The 15,120-nt window shown below is 54.8% G+C and overlaps 1 protein-coding gene across 3 annotated transcripts in view; it reads right to left on the bottom strand.

Moving 5' to 3' along the window:
* The window catches only part of Fignl2 (fidgetin like 2), a 27,976-nt gene continuing 12,856 nt past the window's right edge, over positions 1–15,120 (bottom strand). For 2 of the 3 annotated variants that reach the window (XM_034517054.2, XM_076912122.1), the window contains exon 2: positions 1–4,264. In XM_034517054.2, coding sequence (XP_034372945.1) covers positions 2,319–4,253 — 1,935 coding nt within the window. In that variant the 5' untranslated portion in view covers positions 4,254–4,264 and the 3' untranslated portion in view covers positions 1–2,318. Of the gene's footprint in view, positions 4,265–6,619; positions 7,718–15,120 lie in introns of those variants that run through there. The other variant, XM_076912121.1, reaches the window with a different exon arrangement.

Below are 15,120 nucleotides of genomic sequence, written 5' to 3' on the forward strand. Positions count from 1 at the left end.
TACCACACGTCATAACTTTAATACTGTGTAATATTTTCTTTTAAAATACAGTCTCTTCTGAGGTAGACAGACCACAGCTGCAGAGCATCATCAGACGGGAGATAAATATGTCCATGTACAACACACAGCAAAATGAGGTAGAAACAGGTTACAACTGAGAGAGGATCCCAACCCAATGTTAGCAGAGGGAGTGGAGGGCCGGCACACCCTCCCCTACGCTCCATCCCTGGATTCTTTGGTATGCCCCCCCAACATTGCTAGGGCTAGACCTGCCCTGCCATCCTGCCCCATGCTCATGAGGTAGGTGCTGCAGCCGGGGGCTGTCTTCTTGTGCAAAGCTTCCAAACCTGGGAAACAGAAAGAGCCCAGCAAAGGAAGTGTGGGGACCCTAGCCATTGGTCCATGAACTCCTACCCAGCCCCCTAATGGTGCTGCTGTTTGAAGGGATAGCTGGGTTCCCAACCCTACTTCCCTGCCCCAGTACCCCACCCCCACCCCCAGACCTGAGAGAACTCCCTTACTCTGTGCCCCACGGAGGGTCATCAGCGTCATGCCACTCGATTTGAGGCATCAAGTCCTGTACTTGGTCGGCTGCCTCCAGAGAGAACAAAGATGAAGGGGAAACGGCAGCTCTCCTGTTTGCACTCCTCAGCTCACACATGCCCTCAGCACCCTGCCCCTGCCATGTCTCTCGTGGCATCTTCAGCATCCAGAAAGTGAAGGGATCTAGGAGCTGTAGGGTTAAGCAGGGGAGCTAACGGGGGGGGGGGTGGGGAGGGGGACAAAGATGGGGAGGTGTCCCTTCTTTGCACCAAAGATAGTGAAATGGCCTGAGAGGCAAAGAGCTGAAGACTTATCAAGAGAAGGAGCAGGAGGAATGTGGTTTGCAGAGAAAGGCTCTGGACTGACATCACAGGAAAACACCCAGTTCCTTCCAGGTGCTCCAGGTCCAGACCCAGAGCTCCATGGGGAAAAGTAGACACCTCCACACAGAGACACAGAGCCCTTCCCAGGGCAGTGTTCTGCCTCATCACAGGTGGCCTGGCTCCTAGTAGTCAATAGTGTATCCAGCTAGACTTGTGGCCAGACCATTATCGAGAGCCTAAAACAGAACCTGCTTCCAGTCAGAGGCCTGAGAACCTTCTGCCCGGGTCACCTCTAAGGCGGGAAATGGACAAGAGCACCCCAACTCTCTGTAAGGTTCACAGACCACCCGAAGCTGAGGACTGGGCCCCGCAGGGGGTCGGGGGATGGCAAGAAAGCAGCAAGCCCTGCCCTCTGGAGCCCCTGCCCAGACCCTCACCTCTTGCTTGCAAGCTGGGCCAGGGAAGGAAGCCCTTAGATACATTCTGCTTCTATCCCAGGAACAGCAGTTTGGGGTTCATGTAAGGTCTTACTCATTAGCCCCAAGTCTCTCTGATCTGGGAGAATCTGCTCCCCAGGGCCAGGGCTGGGGGTAACAGGAGAGCAGCCAAACTCTAACATTCTTTCTGAGGTCAGTTTCTTCCTGAGTTGTCAAAATAAAACGAAAAACAGCACATACTACACATCTTACAAAAAATAAGAGACCTAAAATATTAAGCAACCTACATTTCTGGGACTTCCCCTCAAAAATGAACAAACCAAAAAAGCAAAACAAAAGCCTTCTTTGGGTGGTTTTTATCCTTGTCCCACCCCTAAGATCCCAAGATTTCAGGTGGGTAAGGTACGGAGGGGGCTTGGGGCTCCCTGCTCACCCCCCTTCTCAGCCTCTGGGCCAAAAGAACTTCCGCCAAGAGTCGCTGCAGTGTCAATCAGAACAATGAGGGAGGGTGGGTTAAAGCATAGGTCCGGGAGATACGGGAGATACAGAGACACAGAGACGGAAGCACAGAGGGTGATAGATGAGGACAGGAAGGAGGAGCTGAAAAGGAACAGAGACAGCTTGGGGAGGGGCCAGAGACAAAACCCTGAGGAGAAAACTAAGCCAATACTGAGAAAGTAGGATAGGAAAGGAAGGCGTCACTCAGAGGACAAGAGACAAAGGTGATGGAGAGAGAGCAGGCGTTCCTTAGGCCTTGGTGCCAACTCATGTCGGGTGTGCCCGGTCTGCCGAGCGGAGATGACGAACTTCCCGTCCACAATAAATAGGAAAAAACCTGAGTACACCGGTGCATATGGCATCGATCTGCCTGGCAGAAGCATTTTCCTTCCCATTTAAAAAAAAAAAAAAAAAAAAAAATATCCACCGGGAGAGCCTTCCCTCTCCCGCCCCACATTCATCACTCCTTTGGCCAAAGACATCCTCCCCCAGGCAGAGTTGGCCTCCCCTGCCACCCTCAGTGTCCGGAGCCATACATTTTGTCCCACTCAACTAACGAGTCCAGCTCCTTGGGGGAAGCCCGAGGGCCCACCTTGGTTAGAGCAACCTCCAGGTCTTTGTAGGAGAGGGGCCTCTGCAGTCCGGAGAGGCCCGCCTCGGCCGCTGCCTGCTGGCACATCTGCCCCAGCTCGCTCCCAGAGAAGCCCTGGGTGGCCTGCACCAGGGCGGCCAGCTCCCGCTCGCTCAGCGCACAGCCCTGCTGAGCCAGCGCCCTCTGCAGGATCTGCCCGCGCGCCGCGCCGTCGGGCAGCGTTACGTAGAAGCGCAGCGCGAACCGCCGGCGGGTGGCCTCGTCTAGGGCGGCCGGCCGGGAGGTGGTACCCACCACCAGCACGCCGTCGGCGCGCGCGCCGCAGCCGCCGTCTAGGCAGGCCAGCAGCGGCGCCCGCAGCGACGCGCCGTCGTCCCGCGCCGGCAACAGCGCGTCCAGCTCGCTGATGAGCAGCACGGCGGGCGGGCGGCAGCGCGCAGCCGCAAAGGCCGCCTGCAGGAGGCGCGCGCCCTCGACGGCGCCCGAGGCCGCCAGGCTGGCTCCGCGCAGGCGCAGCAGCGTGGCCCCCAGCCGGGTGGCGAGGCAGCGCCCCAGCAGCGCCTTGCCGCAGCCGCGGGGTCCGAAGAGCAGCACGGTCCTCGGCGGGCGCGCGCTGCCGGGACAGGCGGGCGGCCTCAGCAAGGGCCACAGCAGCTCCTCCTCCAGCGCCGCCTTGAGCGCGCCCTGGCCCGCCACGTCTGCCCACTGCACGGGGGGCCCGCAGTCCACGATCTTGCTGCTCACCAGCTCCAGCGCCCCCGGGTCCACGCCCTTGGCGGGCTCCCCCGACAGCTCGGCGAAGCCTCCGTGGGCGGCCGGGACCCGCTCCGGGAACTTGTCAAAGGGTTCGAGCTGCGGGGCGTAGGCGGGGGAGCCCAGGACCTTGAGAGGCCCGCCGGCGCCGTACTTGCCGGTCCCATCCTCCGTCGCCCCGGGTGGCTTCGAGCGGAACCCGTTGCCCCGACACTCGTCGTCCGCGGCGGGGTAGGCGGCGCCGTCGGCCGCGGGGGCCTTGGGCTCGTACGCGTACTTGCGGTAGCGAGCCTCCGCGCCCTCGTCCGCCGCCTTGCGCTTCAGCGACACGCCCTCGGCGGCCGCGGGGAAGCCGTAGGGCGCGGGCCGGGGCGGAGCGGACGCGGGCAGGGGCGTGGGCGCCGCCAGCCCGGAGGGCAGGTAGGGCGCGGGCGGCGCGGCGGGCGGCGGGAGCGCCCCGTAGCCAGGCTGCGCCGCGTAGCCGGCCGTGGGGTAGTTGTAGAGCGGCGCCGAGGGCCCGTAGCCGGGCGGCGGCGCTGGCTGCAGCAGCGCGGCCGGGGTCGGCGGGGCGAGCGCGGCGCTCGACTGCGCGCAGTAGCCGGGCGCTAGGTACCCGCCTCCGTAGCCCGCCGCGTACTCGGTGGCCGCCGCCGGGGCCCCGCACGCGTTGCCCGTGTAGAGCGGCTCGGTCAGGTTCCCGGTTACCACCGGGGAGCCCCCGAGGCCCGCGGAGCCTCCGGCGCCGGCCGGTTTGGCTCCCGGGAGGCCTTCGTGGAGCGAGGCTAGAGGGTAAGGTGGCTCAGGCCCGGGCCAGGGCTCCGGGTCCCCTTTGGCACCGTTGAGGAAGGAGGTGTCACCGTAGCTGCCCAGACCCGGGCGCTCGTAGGGCGAGTCCAAGACTCCGGAGTACTTCTCGGCGTAGCGCTTGAGGAGGTTGGAGGCTGTGAGGGCGGAAATGTCGTCGTGTGCCCAAGCGTAGTGGCAGCGCTGGCGACCCCCTGGAGGCAGCTCCAATTTGTGGGCAGGCGACGGGGTGGTGGAGGAGACGTCCAGGTGCTGCTCTGGCCACTGGTTGAGGGGCTGGGCGTGTTCCGGTGTCCAGTGCATCTTCAACAGAGCTGCAGGCAAGAAGAGCAGCGACTGGTCAGCTCCTACAGTGGCTCTAGGGACCCACTGACAGGCTAGTTAGCCGATGACAGGCTACCCTACCACTCTTTGGTCCTAGAATTCGTTTTTTAAAATAGTTTGCTCTACACCAAGAGGAACGCAGAAATGCCATGGTCAACATGCACTCCTGGCAAGTTATCCTGACTACACCAGCTATGCCCCTCCATGGATCTGATGGAGGGAAGAACCAGAGCCATGTTCCCTCACTGTGTGCAGGTCACTGCAGGGCATCAAGGTTTGTAAAGGTTGGTTCGACCTGTCCAGAGCTGCTGGGTAGGAGGTCCAACAGGTTGACATTCCTACTCTGTGCACCTTGGCCTTCCCTGAGATCCCAAGTCCACCACGGGCCCTGGAGTGTGATCTTGCCCATCGACCCTGGAAGCCGCAGTGGCTAGCCCAGCAACGCGTATTTCCTGGCCCTTGGATTTCTTCTGGCCTTTGGCTAAAGCAGTAGTTCTCAATCTGGGGGTCACGACCCCCCACCCCCAAAATTACATTATGATTCATAACAGTAGCAAAGTTAGAACTTTGGAGCAGCAATGAGAATAATATTATGGTTGAGAATCAACCACAGCATGAGCAACCATATTTAGGGTTGCAGCACTAGGAAGATGGGGAACCACTGGCCTAAAAGAAACTAGAACCTGACCTAATGCTGTTTGTAACATGACATCTGGGCAGGCACCGCTACCTGCTCCATCCGAAATGGGCCCCATCAGCTCACAAACATTATTTGGGATGTGCAGATAGTATGCTGGGGTGCGTGAGATAGACAGAACATGCAGGTCATGTCAAGGGTACCACAGGGCTGGTAAAGTACCTGCCTGCCTCAAGCTTGAGGACCTGGGTTCTTGTCACCAGAGAGGTTAAAAATGAGCCCTGGCTGGGCAGTGGTGGCGCATGCCTTTAATCCCAGCACTTGGGAGGCAGAGGCAGGCGGATTTCTGAGTTCAAGGCCAGCCTGGTCTACAGAGTGAGTTCCAGGACAGCCAGGGATACACAGAGAAACCCTGTCTCAACCCCCCTTCCCCCCCTAAGAAAAAGCCCTCATTTGTTCCAAGCTTCCCAAGTCACCAAATGGAGACGGAGATATGATCAGACTCACTTTGCAAAACGCCTGTTACTCAAAGGGAGCAAAATTGTTCGTGGGTAGGGGTCCTAGAGCCAATCTGTGAATACCACCATGTCTCTGTACCATGAAGAGAGTAAATGTCCCCAGAAGGTTCCCCACACACTCCTCTAGCACCTGTCAATGCACCAATCCTGAACCAATAGGAGATCCAGGGCCAAAGAAATAGCACCATGTAGGCACTTGCACCAGCTGGCCTGACCCAAGGACAAAATTCCAAAGACTACGTGAGCCCATGGTATCCTGGGTTTACAATGATTTCTTCTCAAGCCCAAGCTTCTGAATTCTGTATTGGTGTGTGGGCATATTTGGCTGCACTGGGGATTGAACCCAGGACTTCCTGCGTGCCAGGTAAACGCTACCAAGCTTTACCTCTAGCTTCTTGGCAAAATAGTATCAAGCAAATCCCACATGTTCCACTAGGCATGGGGTTAGGTCAGAAGATGTCTCGAGTGGTTCAGTCAGCTGAGGAGTCCAGAAAGTAGCATGCTTTGTGAAGAAAGTAGAGGTACAGGCCTCGGGCCCTGCGGCTCTTGAGAGCATGACACTCCTGGCTAAGGACTCACCAAAGGACTGGTGTCTTGACAGCACCTTGAAGGGTTACAGGGAGCAGTGCATCCTGGATGGCGGGACCAGCACACCCAGAACAACTGGGCTGGTCGGATGCAGCTGTCTATGCCTGCATTCCTAGCACTCAGGCCCTGTTGTTTAACACCAGCGTCAACTGCACAGAGCAAAACAAACCACAGCTGGCTTCCTTGGGACACTACTGCCACCTGCTGGACACATCACAACCTACAGAGCTAGACAGGCTCTTGTACAGTGCACACCTACAAAACTAACCATGGTGAACCTATGGAGAGGACCAGATGTGGTTTCTAGAGTTGTGACAGGGTGCATGCGTGCAGGTTTGGAGTGTTTCCTCTGGTTCTGCACACACCCAGCCATACTGGCAACGGCCATACACGGTGATGTGGCTGTGCCGTGACTAACGGCAAAAGACAGCCTTGGAAGGTGAAACCCGCCACATGTTCACCATCTATCAACCACATAGGGAAAGGCCTGATGGTCCACAGAGAAGGCATTAGCGAAGGCACTGGCACCTAGAGGGAAGGTAAGTTCTGGAGGGCAACAGCAGCCAGTCACACGACGTGAGGGACGCGTTTCAGATTCTCACCTCTCACTGAGGGGTTTTCAAAGATGAGAGCCATGCCCTGGTGTCAAAGGAGCAGTTTCCCAGGACGTCAGGAGACAAGTTATCCAGTGACAGAGTCATAGGAAGTAGCATCGGTTACATCTATGCAAGTGTGTCATGACATCAAACCCAGGCTCTGGCCCCAGTTACTGTTATTACCTGTGTTCTGGCTCAGAGCAAAGACCTGTGACCTTGAGGACCCTTGTGTCCCTCCCTTGAGTACACAAACCCTGCAGGGGAAGAGGGGCACAGTAAAGACCTAGGCCTGAGCTTGTCCTCATGAGCTTCCAACTCCCTTATGCTCATTGTCTCTTCTCACTGTCAGGCCTTGGGCAACCCAGCAGTCTTCACCTCAGTCCTCCACCAGACCTCATCAGACTCTGGACCCCAGGGGCCCATGTTCACTTTGACCTGTTCTCCCAGCCTGATTCTCGATTTCCTCTGCAGGAATCGTTCCTCTTTAGAGGAGACCCTGTGCTTGACATGGTACCTCATTCTACTCATTCACTAGCTGGTCCCCTCAGACATTTTAGGTCATGTGCACTCCACTTTAGCCAGGAAAAAGGAAAGGCAAAGACACAGTCCCTGTTCTCACCTTTATCTGCATCTGTATACACCTTGTAACCAAAAGCCTGCCGGTCCACCCACCTCAGTACATCCCTAACCTGACCAAGCACAGGATCTGGTCCAACCTAACTGCTGTGCCCCATCACCTTCCCCCTTGAGAGTGAACTCTTCTCATATCTCCAAGATGACTTCTGTTGACCCTGGGTCCCCACTAACTGCCAGCCTGGCTCTGAACCCCTTGTTTTGAAGATCGCTGTCTATGTGTGGTGACCATGATCAGCTACATGGCCTTTAGGCTAGCAGCTAGTCAAGGGCTGTTCTTCCAGCAACTTCTGCTAAGCCGAGTTCTGGAGTGTTACATTTTCCTCAAGCCCTGCAAGGGAAAGGACAAAGATCTGGTCTGAATCCTAGTGCCCAAGAACAAGGTTGAACAAAGAAGGGGGAGGGACCAGGCTTCAGCACCTGTGTTCAGGTTGAAACTGGTAGCAAAAGGAGCCTGGAGACACACCAGAAAGCAAGAGTGTGCAGCCTTAGACCCATGTGCACTCAGAAGTGCTGGTATCCAGCAAGACCACCTGCGAATGCATACAACACACTGAAGAGTGGACCCAGGTTTGTCCACACAGGCCTGGCCTTCAGTATGGGTGGAGATCTGTAACTCCCTGCCCCCCACCACCACCCCTTAACACTTCCACACAACCACCTGTCCTTCTGCATCCCTTCCATCTCATACCCTACCCTATAGTCCCTAGGTCAGCAGAGCCAGGGTGAGGAAAGATTTGGGCAAGATAGGAGCTTTGAATCAGAAGCATGTTTCAGAGCCAGATTCAGACACAGGTGAGCAGACTACCCAACCTTATGGAACCTGTTTCTCCAGGTTAAAGGGCATAATACATAGCAGGCAGAGGGACTGAGGGTTCAAAATGACATGTGAACAGCAGTCTGAACTACAAATCCCAGGTAGTGCCCTTTGGCTCAGTGCTGAACAGTCTACTTGATCTGGGAGATAGAGCAAGGAGCTGGCTAGAAGTCTTCCTGCTCTGACAGGACGAGGTGGTTCTCATGCCACTTCATAGACCCCTGCTCTGTGATTTACTCATGTTAGACAGAGGTGCAGGAAGAGCTCACACAGCTGGTCCACAACAGACAGGGGTCAAAACTATGGCTCTTGACATCTCCCTGCAATGCCTGTCTCCAAGCCCTTTGTCCTTCAGCCTGAGAGTCACAGTGCTAAGGTACCAGCACACCTGTCCCTGGCCTAGGAAAATAGCTTCAGTATTTTCCCGTAGACATAGCCGTCTCCCAGTGCTATGGGTTTGCTCTTCAAACCTCATGGGGAAATTTGTATCCTCCTGGCCAAACAGCCCCAAAAGGACTGTCCCTTTCCCTGTGGAAATGCTGTCACACAACTGCACGTTGCCCAGGGCTGGAAAACAGTTCCTTGTTTAGTTTTTGTGGTCTGCCCTAGTGGTTGGTAGCTGAGACTCTTTCCACACCTCTTCCACCCCCTCTTTCCACACAGGGATGGTGCATGTGTATGTCCATCTGCCTGTGTGTGTACATGTGTGTACATATGTGTGTCTCTGTGTCTGTCGGTCTTTCTCTGTGTATATATGTGTCTGTGTCTCTTTCTCTGTCTCTCTGTATATATATATATATATATGTGTGTGTGTGTGTGTGTGTGTGTATCTGTGTGTGCCTTTCTATCTGTGTGGTTTTGTGTGTCTTTCTGTGTGTGTGTGTGTGTGTGTGTGTGTGTGTATGTAGTAGTAGTAGTCTCTAGTCTCTGCCTAGCTTTGTCCAGAGCACAACAAAGCAAGCAGTGGTTACAGAATTACTGAGTACAAGAGTAAAGGTTCTCCTACAGCGCCACTTCTCATTGTAAGGAAATCCAAGATTGCAAAACAGTGATTCCACCTTCTGTGGGGGTCCCCAGTGTGCCAACATCCACCAACCTGCCATAGTCCCGCACTACCCTCCTGAGGTCTTGCTGCCTACGGGTGCCCCACCCATCTCTGTACACTAGGCAGGGCTTGAGGTTTGATACTGTTCTTCTTCTAATCCCCAGCAAACCTCACACTGTCACTGGGTGGCCACAGCGACAGACGTAACCTTCACCTAAGCTTTACACTTTGTCAACAACTATTGGCTCCGTGGGAAGAGCCAAACATTTCACTAAAATCCTACAGGGCTTCTTAAAAATTAAGTCACACAGTCTAGACATGATGGGATGGCAACAAAGGGCAACCACCGTGTCAGCACCCCTCTGCATTCCCAGGAGCCCCTCAGACATGCCAGATTCCATCATCCTCTGCTGAGTGAGGGAAGGAGGGGTGCACGGTAGAGAAGGGGCATCTGGACACCACTCAACCGTGGTGGAGGAGGGCTGATGCCCCCTTCTGGGCAAGCCTCCTCCAGCTCCATTATTTTAGCCTGGAACAAAAGGGCTGAGTGGAGAATCCCATTGTGGGGCCTCCGCATGGAGATCTCGTTAATCTATTCACGGAGGCTCCCACAGGCCTTTTGTCATGGGCTTTTGTCTACTGCTTACAACTCTTGGGGTGGGGTGGGGGCGTTCCACAGTCCCTGGCAGAGCCTGAACAGGCCTCACTCCTCTGGACCCTGCCCCTCATGCCAACCCCCCAGCTATTGAAAAAAAAAACAACAAAACAAAACAAAACAAAACAAAAAACAAACCCGAGAGACAGTTAAGTGTAGACCGGGAGGACTGGGTACCAGCTCCAGTCCTTGCAATTACCACACAGCAACCTCTTTCTCCATTTCCAGGCCAGAGAACAGGCCCTAGCACAGCAGGATTCTCCTGCTTGGGGGGACGACTGGGGACCTGGCACGGGATCTAGTATGGATGGGGCTCAATGCCTGTCTAGGAAAAGTGACTGTGGTCCATACTTGCTAAATATGCTGTCTTCTCCCTTTTGACACTTTGGTTGCTTTCGAGGTATCCATCATCACATGGCAGACAATGACAGGTAGGATAGGGTCAGAGTGTGGCCCAAGTTCACAGCCTTGCTGAACAGTTTGGTCAGGAGGAAAGGGAGGAGGCCGTACAGGAGGAAGGAGGAATGGAGCAGTGCCAGCCAAAGCTGCATTAGAGTTAGGTGGAGCAGAGCAAGGGCTGTGTAGCCCCTGCTGTGGCTAACAGCATTTGAAAAACAAGCGTTCTCCACGAACAACCACATGAGGTGCTGTGCGAGCAAGCTTGACTGAAGCTCCTCAAAACATTCAAATTAAAAGTGAAGCTTCAAGGCCAGGTGGTGGCACACGCCTTTAATCCTAGCACTCAGGAGGTAGAGGCAGGGCAGCCTGTCTACAGAGTGAGTTCCAGGCCAGCCAAGACTACACAAACAAGCAAACAAACAACAACAAAGTTTTTTTTTTTTAATCACTACTAGTCTTAAAACTCTGACTCTGACAACTGTTGGTATTTTTGTGTTTTGCCTACATGTAGGCCTGTGCACCAACCACATGCCTGGTGCCCAAAGAGGCTAGAAGAGAGTGTTGAATCCCTTGAGACTAGAGTTACAAAAGGTTGTGAGGAAACCTAGCTTTGAGCTGGAGAGATGGCCCAGTTAAGAGCACTGACTGCTCTTCCAGAGGTCCTGAGTTCAATTCCCAGCAACCACAAGGTGGCTCACAACCATCTGCAATGTGATCTGGCTCCCTCTTCTGGTGTGTCTGAAGACAACTACAGTGTACTCACATAAATCTTTAAAAAGAAAGGGTGTGTGTGTGTGTGTGTGTGTGTGTGTGTGTGTGTGTGGTGTCTTTGTAGAGTGATGTGCACATTTATGCAAGTACCAACAGATGCCAAAGAGGCATGATGTCCCCTGGAACTAGAATTACAGGCCACATAACGTAGATGCTAAGAACCAAACTCAGGTCCTCTGTAAGAATATGTTCTTACTGAGACCTGCCTGATTGGTTTTGTTGTTGTTGTTGTTGTCTTGCTTGTTTGAAAGCAAACAAAGAGAGGGGGAGGGAGGGAGGAAGAAACGATACTGGAAGTTCAGACACAGCACAAGGCTTGAGTGATCTGTACATCACTCAAGATGGGTCTGCAAAGATTAGAGCCTTGACACAGAATCCAGCCCAAGATGAGAAAAGAAGGGATAGGTTTGCCGAGCCACAAACAGCATCCATGCCAGTCCTCTCCCCTACTCCCATTCCACAAACGTAAGTAGATATTTTCAGGGGCTAGAACAGTGCCACGGAGGCGTGGCCGGCCCTGGAAAGGGGACCTCTTCCCTCAGGACCAGCATGTTCTATCTGCACCCACCGAGGAGCGGTGCTCTGAGGGAGCAGGAGATGTGATGCCCTCCCCAGCTGTCCCTAACTTCACTCTAGCTCAGAGCCAGGGTAAAGATCATGGGGCTGCAGAGAAGGTGAGGCAGAGGGGTACGAGAAGCACTCACAGGTCTGGAGGACATGAGCAGAGGCGTGAGGATGGCGGAACAGTTAAGCTCCTTGTTGGACTGATTCTCCACTTGCCTCTATCTAAGATGTTCATCCTCTGTCAACTGTCTGAGAACAACACCAGTCTCTCTGCTGAGGGGGACCAGCCTAACACAAGGATGTAAGCCACTATCCCTCCCGGAAGAGATCCAGAGAAACCAGCCCTGCTCACTCAGAACCACACACAGGCTTTTGGCTCATGCCCCATCTCACACCTGCCGTGTGCTCTCTGCTCACTAAATATGTCAGACCATCGGGGTCCACGGAGAGTCCTGTTTCTCTCACGCATTCCTCCCTGGCCCTCTGTCACTAACCCCTTACTTCCTTGGGGAGGCTGGATAAAGTCTTCTTGGCCCCAAGAACAGAGGTGGACGGATGGGCTGTTTGTGGTCTTCCTGCTGGGCCCTGATCCTATTTTCCCAGCTCTCCCCTCTCTCCTGCATGGCCAGTCTCCCCCTCTCCACTCACCACTGTGTCGTCATCAGCCCACAATATGCTGTGATTTTTCCCACTGTAGGGGGCAAAGCCTGGAGTAATCTCTGACTACATCCTCTGCCTGCTTTTTTAAAACTTTCCCGAAGCCAACAGCTTGAAAGTTGTCTAAATTATTATTTCAGATCCCTCTTGTCTCATTTCATCTCTGTGTTCAGGCCCAACACACCACTCGCCTGCCTTGACACATCTCCCGCCACTGACACCAGACCAGCAGGCTTTCTCTGCCCCTACCGCTTCTCTGCCTCTCCAGCTGCACGTCATGCCCCAGCCTCACAGGCTCACAGACCTGGGCTCTGACTTCTCTCTCTCTCTCTTCAGGTATTTGGATGATTACAGCCAGGCTCAAATATTTGAGCATCACTTGTGTGTGGCTGCTACCCAGGAAGAGTTCTGCAGCCTCAGTCTCTTAACGGGGCTCCGCCATGGCCTGCACATGCAGCCTGCAGTCCAACAGTTGACTGCCATAGTGAACAAGCCCCAGACTCAAGGCTGAGCATGGTAGCTCATGCCTGGCCACTTGAGCACTCAGAAGGGGGAGAGAGGGGAGTCGGGAAAGTCACCCTCGGATTAAGTAATGAGTTTGTAGGCTGCCTTCATGAAACCTTGTCTCAAAACACCAAGACAATACCAAAAGCATGACCCCGGATCAAATTTCTGGCTACCACCCCACCCTCCACACAGCCTCAGCCTTCTCTGTGGCAGGAGAGGGCAGCTTCCTCCCTTCTGGTTGTTCAGGCTGACGCTGCCTCTCATCATCCTCCCCTTCACACTTTAGCTGTTAGCTGCCCCAACTTCTAACTGTGTACAGAGTGGAGCTCTGCACCTCAGGGGCATTTCTCACTCACCCCAATCACTGCATTGTCCTCTCTGCTCCCCACTAGTCCTAGGGGGTGCTCTGAAATGTCCAATGTGTCACCATCCATCCATCAAAAGCTTTTTTACTCCTTCGTGTGTGTGTGTGTGTGTGTGTGTGTGTGTGTGTGTGTGTGTGCCAGAGGTCGATGTTAAAGGTTTTTCTCAGTTGCCCTCCACCTTACTTTTGAGGACAGCATCTCTTGCCAAACCTACAACTGACTGATTCGGCTAGCCGGCCACTGAGCCCAGGAATCCGTCTGTTTCTGCCTCCCAGCCTGGGTCACTACACTACTGCGCCTGGCGTTTTTTTCTGTGGTGAATAGAACTCAGATCCTCACGATTGCATGATTGAGCCATCTCATGGGTCCTTTACCCACTCCTCTCAGATTAGAAGCTGAAATTCTTCTCACTGCTATGCAGTCCTGACAGAACTGTCTACATAGGGATGGGTGGATGAATCTGAGTCCTCCACCTCAGCCGTCATCCCTGTCACAGTGCTCCCACCCCAGGTGGCTCATTCTCATCCTCGGCTTCACTTCACCCACTGGCCCCTCATCCTCATGCTCATGCTCTTGCCAGCACTTTACCTATAGGCTGCTTTCTCCTCCTTGGAACCACTAAGAAGCCTCACAAGAGTCAGCACTTTGTGTGCTTTGTCCCAAGCAGCTAAGACAGTGCCTGGTACACAGTAATTCTTTATAGGTTTTAGGATGGATGGATGGATGGATGGGTGAGTGGGTGAATGGGTGGGTGGGTGGATGGATGGGTAGATGGATGGATGGATGGATGGATGGATGGATGGGTAGGTGGATGGGTAGGTAGGGTGAGTGGGTGGGTGGGTGGATGGGTGAGTGAATGGATGGATGGGTAGATGGATGGATGGATGGATGGATGGATGGATGGATGGATGGATGGGTAGGTGGATGGGTAGGTAGGGTGAGTGGGTGGGTGGGTGGATGGGTGGATGGGTGGGTGGATGGGTGCATGGGCACCCAAAGAGGCTCAAAATTGTTTCTTCTGTCTCCATATATGGGAAATGGGGTCTCGCTAAGAAGGTAGGATGGCAAGAGAAGCCAGCAATCAATGGAGAGTGGGCTTCATCTCTAAGAACACGAGGGGAAAGCACTCAGCACCGACTGGACTGGAGCCCAAAGGCACCCATCCTGGCTCCCCAGGACCCACCCCGCCTCCCCCTCTCCCTTCAGCTCCCCTCTCACAGGCCTCCAACAGAAGACAAAAGGGGCAACGGAATTCCCATCAAAGGCCACAGACACATGGTAAAGAGATCAGGGCCCTTGGGACCCTGCTTCCTGGAGGTAGTGAGGCCTCCCCGCCAGCCTGGCTCCTCTCCAGGGTGAGGGTGTGGGGGTACTGCCCTCAGCCTCCTCATATGTCAAATGCCAAACAGCAGGAGGTCAGCCCTGAGCAAGGCTGGCCAAGTGGCCCCCATCCGGGCCATGTGTGCGCATACACGAACTGGGGGAGGGGGCAGCAAAGAAATCCCTGTCTGTGTCCTCAGTCAGGGTCACAGCCAAGCTGTGACCATCTGCTGTCCTCTTGAGAGGCCAGGCCAGGGGCCAGCACCCTTGAGGAGCAAGCCTTCCCCTTCTCCTGGGCTGCAGGATTTGCAAAGATGTCAGTTAGCATCAGTCTTTCTTCTCAGGGAGAACCAACAAAGAGCACTGCTCTCCCATCTTACAGGAGGGAAAACGGAGGCTGAGAAGGAGGCAGGGGTTCTCCCACGCTATAACATTTACTGAGAGTGGCATGGGACTCAATCCATGCTTCCAGCTCTACTCTCTGCTCCAGTTTTAGTGGAGCAGGTGCCCTTGCTCAGGATCAAAGTCAGCGTGTCACCAGGACTGGGCTCCAAAGCCCAACCACCAGCCCATTCCCTGGCTGCGGCTCTGCTCCAGTCCAATTGCACCCCACCTCCTCCAGGAAGCCTTCTCAGGTTGGCAACCCCACTGAAGCCCCTACAGTCTCTTACATCTAGAGGTCCCTTTGCTACTGTGGCTGTCCGACCCATGCCAGGCTCACCAGAGAACAGCTCAGCCCCCCACACTCAGGCAATCAGTCTATAGCTACAGGGA

The sequence above is a fragment of the Arvicanthis niloticus genome, chromosome 13 (assembly GCF_011762505.2).
Source record: "Arvicanthis niloticus isolate mArvNil1 chromosome 13, mArvNil1.pat.X, whole genome shotgun sequence".
Taxonomy (NCBI): domain Eukaryota; kingdom Metazoa; phylum Chordata; class Mammalia; order Rodentia; family Muridae; genus Arvicanthis; species Arvicanthis niloticus.